The following is a 5,004-nucleotide window of genomic DNA, read 5'->3' as shown; positions in this document are numbered from 1 at the left end:
TTTACAGTATGATGCATATTTATTATTGTGCACTACACTGATCTGCAGCATTTAATCATTGTGTAACAAAACGTTTCATTAATGTCGTGTCAGTGAACGAGTGTGAGGAATAAAGGGTATAAACGAGGTGTTACATTAACCACAGTTGAAAGTTTTGTGTAGTTTGAATCGGCCGAAGTGTAGAGTGAGTGTTGCTCCAGCAGAGTCTGAGACTAACGTGTGTGCATCATGTCCCGTGTCTGTGATAATATGTGAAACGGTTTCAGTCAAAGGGATTTTAAACGGAGTACGCAGGAGGAGGATTAACACAGGCTGTAATTAACATATTATTCTGGTTTACCCTCCGACAACGTTTGCGTGTGTGTGTGTGTCTGTGTGTGTGTGTGTCTGCGTGTGTGTGGGTGTGTGTGTCCGCCCCTCCCTCCTCCCTCTCTATATAAACGCACTTTGACAGCTCACACTTCACTGAGCAGAGGAATCGAACCTGGAGCCGCAGCTTCTCTTCTCTCTGCTCCGGAGCTCAGATCAAACCTGCCCGAGCTTCAGTCTTCACTTCCCCGCTTTATAAACTCCTCTCACGCGAGGACCCGACACACACCGACCCTTCTCCAAACTGGATTCCCGGAGCTCCTCGCCATGTCTGCCCGGGTTTAGATTCTCCATGGAGCTCTCTAACCTGTACGAGGTCGCGCCCCGACCCCTGATGAGCAGCCTGACCCACGGCCAGCAGCCCCCCTCCGGCTACAGAGACCCGACAGACCTCGGCGGTGAGATCGGGGACAACGAAACCTCCATCGACCTGAGCGCGTACATCGACCCGTCGGCGTTCAACGACGACTTCTTGGCCGACCTGTTCCACCACGGCTCCCGGCAGGAGAAGCTCAAGATGATGAACGGAGAGTACGACTCGGCGCCGTGTGGCCCGGGGCCCCAGCAGCACTACATGTCCAACTACATGGAGTCCAAGCTGGAGCCGATCTACGAGCACAACCCGCCGCGCATCCGACCGGTGGCCATCAAGCAGGAGCCCCGGGACGACGAGGACCTGAACCCGGGCATGCCCCCCACCTACCACCACCCGCACCCGCATTCACAGCAGTACTCCCAGCATGCCCAGCAGCAGCAGCAGCAGCAGATGCCGCACCTCCAGTACCAGATTGCGCACTGCGCGCAGACCACCATGCACCTCCAGCCGGGACACCCAACACCTCCGCCGACCCCGGTGCCGAGCCCGCACCACCACCAACACCCGCACCAGCACCCGCAGCAGGGCGGCCTGAAGCTGCTGGAGCATCGGGGAGGAGGAGGAGGGAAGTCCAAGAAGAACGTCGACAAGAGCAGCCCGGAGTACCGGATGAGGCGGGAGCGCAACAACGTGGCCGTGCGTAAAAGCAGGGACAAGGCCAAGATACGCAACATAGAGACGCAGCAGAAGGTGGTGGAGCTGAGCGCCGACAACGACAGACTGAGGCGGAGGGTGGAGCACCTGACCCGGGAGCTGGACACGTTACGGGGCATCTTCAGACAGCTGCCGGACGGATCCTTCAAGCCCATGGGCAGTTGAGAGACTACTGACCCGGACTAGAACCAGACTGGACCCGGACTGGAGGTGAACTGGTTTACTGCTGGATTTACTCACAGACGGTTCTGCAGGTCTCCTGCAGGACGGACTGAGCTGAGCAGACGGAGGCAGCTGAGGTGTTCACTGATCAAACTTCTGTCCTGACGAATCATTTGGTTTTTTACTGATTAATGAACAAAACATTGTCACATCTTTATTCTCAAAACAAGAAAAAAAAAACAGTGTCACCTGATCTAAAGTGATTTTTTTAATACCTGCAGGTGAGAGGATCTGATTGGCTGATTATTTCCCACCTGCTCTCTCAGTAAAAGACTGAATGACCTGTCCGGACTGAATCTTGTGCAGTGTTCATGTGCCTTTTTTAAACTTTTGTGCAAAAGCCAATAAGCTTGTTTCCCTGCAGATCCACACAACAGAGGACTGGTTGATTTTGTGCCTTATTTCCGTACAGACTGTGTGACACCACACACACAACCCACATATCAGAGCAGCTAAGGTAGGGCATCAGCCTGTTGTGCATGGTGTCTTTTAATTGTTTTTGTTTTATACAAGTTACCATCTCCATATCTTCTCCTGATAAACTAGGATTTGTCTTTTAAAGAGTTATAAAATGCAAAGTGCACATGCTTTTATATACCAGGCTGAAGTGTATGTATGTATGTTAATGTTCCTCTCTGGTACGAGACCTGTCTGCTGGTGTGGAGCTGAAATGGACAATATCATATGTAATGAGCATGATGTCACGTGACACAAAGTTTTATCATGTTCAAAAAAATATTCCTGTAATCTTCAAACCTGTCGAGTGTTGTAGCTGCAGAGTTTTTATTTGCTGAGACGTGACAACTGTGAAGCACCATCATGTCTCCACACCCAACCTGTCACCAAAAACCTTGTATGTCCACGTCAGGCCGCCGGGTTTTTTTCATGCTTTCAAACCAATTGGAGTAAAAGCATTTTGGACCTTTGACCTTTGCACTATGACACAAAGAAATGCTCCATGTTCCCGCTCGAAAACAAGGCGGGTCTTCCCTCTTAGTTCCCTGAATGCTGTTGATTGTGGAGATACAAGGTTTTCATCTGTATGAATGATCATAACTGAGTCTGGTGAGTTAATGCCAAAGTGTAAAATACACACACACACACACACACACACACACACACACACACACACACACACACACTAAACAAAGACTGGAATTGAAATTGTGGTACCTGCTTCGTCGTCATCGTCGTGTCCCGGAACACGTCTGAACCATGTTTGATGTCCTCTGCGACAAACGTGGAGATGAGTGGTTTCCAGAGGCCGGTGACGGTGACAGCAGCTCTGTCTTATGCACTATTCGTCAAATGAAGCACAGTGTTGTCTCTGACACATGCATGGGTACTGATCTGAAAAGAAAAGAAAAACACGCCTCGCTCTACATACGTGTATTTATGTGTCAACCATTTTGATAAAAAAACAAACAGAAACAAAAATGTGAAAAGGGTTTCTATGCAACACGTCTCTTCCACTTTTCCACTGTTGTGTCTCTACACACACACACACACACACACACACAGAGTGCCTTCTGATCCTCTGAGATGACCTTTGACCTCTTGCTGATCTGCTCGTCTGTTTTCTGATTTTTGAAATCGATTTGTCGGCGAGGAAAAAGGAAGCACTTTTGTTTGTTTGTTTGTTTTTTTACAAACTGATGTTTGTTAAAGTCTCAATTGTAAAATAAGCCTCTACATATATAAATATATATAAATATATTAAAAAATCTGAATTATTATGAAAATAAAAGAGTTTGTTTTATCTCAGTCTGTCGCTGATTCCTTTCTTTCCCTGTTTCAAACATAACTGACGAACACTTTGTTGTTAGACGCCTCACAGCCTGAAGGAGGCGCTCACAGGACTGAAGCGTCAACGTCATCTCTCACTTCGTTCGTCAGTATTAAAGTTCAGTTTGCTTTTATTCCCTGAAAATAAACTGCGGCTGTCGCTGATGTAAACAGAGAAAACATGAGAATGTGTTGTGATCATGTTAACAGTTAGAGTCCCTGAGCTGCCTCTGCCTCTGAGCACCTCGTGTTGTGAGGTTGATGGTTGGATCCCTGCCGAGGGCCTCCAGGGCTCAGGGCTGGGGGGGCCACAGTGTTAGAGGTGGGGGGGGGGTGTTGTTATTTAATGTTCTGATCACATGCATTTGACTCCAGATCATTAAACTTCACTAAATCTCACTAACTGACCTGATGTTTATTTCCTCCGTCAAGGACGTTGTGTTTTCACCCGTCTGTTTGTTTGTGAACCAGATTTCATAAAAATAACTTGGTGCAGATCTGGAACAGGGGTCAGATTCATGATTTTCTTTCAGTCTCTTTCTTTAATGTTGTCAGACGGGATGTTCTTCTCTTATTCTCAGGACATAATTCATGGATCTTGATAATAAATAAGACATATTTAGAGGTGCAGATAAAAATCTGGATCTGGTGAATTTAAATGGGATCTATAAGGAGACTGTTGGACCTTGGTGGAGGGATACGCTCCACTTGCACTGTAGCTCTTTAAGTAACTGTTGTATTGTTGTGTGTGTCCGTTGAAGACTTGATATCAAACTGTACGAAAAACATGAACACGAGACAGCTCAGGTTTTTCTTTAACCAATGAGAGAGAGATGTTTGTTTGAATGTGGACGTGCCGAGTTTCTAAGACAACGTTCATACATTTGTTACTGAGCTCGGACCGTAATAATAAATGCTCCTAACAGAAAAGACAATCATGAAGCTGCCTCAGGTCGCGTCAAAGATTTTTTGAGGTAGAAAGAAAGACTGTAAAATAAAATAAAAGTGTAAAATAGAACCAGGATCAAAACAGTGAATGACGTGTATTCATCAAAAAATGTGTTTCATGTTCAGTTGCTCAGAGAAGGAACCATATGATCACTGATGTTATTTAAATGTAACTCAACTCTCACAGATCAGACAAATAAATAAACATCCATCACTGACTCAAAAATCCACCAGCTCCGTCACGAGAGGAAAAATAAAAAGAAGTGAAGAAAAATCCAGATGTAAAATCATTTTGTGTTGAAAACATGTGTTTGAGATAAAAGCTGCTTTTCAGAATCAGAAGGTCAAATATGATTGAAATGAGCTCAGAGCTGAGAGTCGATCCAGATCAACAACCGATCTTCAACAGGTCACCGCACGAGACGAGTGAACGCAAAGAGACGAGTGAACTTGAAGACACGTGTGAACGTAAAGAGAAGAGTGAACTCGAAGACGTGTGAACGTGAAGACATGAGTGAACGTGAAGAGACAAGTGAACGTAAAGACATGAGTGAACGTGAAGACATGTGAACGTGAAGACATGAGTGAACGTGAGGACACAAGTGAACGTAAAGAGACGAGTGAACGTAAAGACATGAGTGAACGTGAGG

The 5,004-nt window shown here is 46.2% G+C and overlaps 1 protein-coding gene across 1 annotated transcript; it reads left to right on the top strand.

Moving 5' to 3' along the window:
• Nucleotides 1-3,385, top strand: cebpa (CCAAT enhancer binding protein alpha). Its single transcript, XM_020111377.2, has one exon. The coding sequence runs from the start codon at nt 662-664 to the stop codon at nt 1,562-1,564; it is 903 nt and encodes a 300-aa protein (XP_019966936.2). The 5' UTR covers nt 1-661; the 3' UTR covers nt 1,565-3,385.
• The last annotated feature ends 1,619 nt before the right edge of the window (nt 3,386-5,004 follow it).

This window comes from Paralichthys olivaceus, chromosome 1, assembly GCF_024713975.1.
Source record: "Paralichthys olivaceus isolate ysfri-2021 chromosome 1, ASM2471397v2, whole genome shotgun sequence".
In the NCBI taxonomy this organism is placed as follows: Eukaryota; Metazoa; Chordata; class Actinopteri; order Pleuronectiformes; family Paralichthyidae; genus Paralichthys; species Paralichthys olivaceus.
The sequence above is the reverse complement of the archived record's forward strand: the minus strand, read 5'-3'. Positions and strand labels throughout refer to the sequence as shown.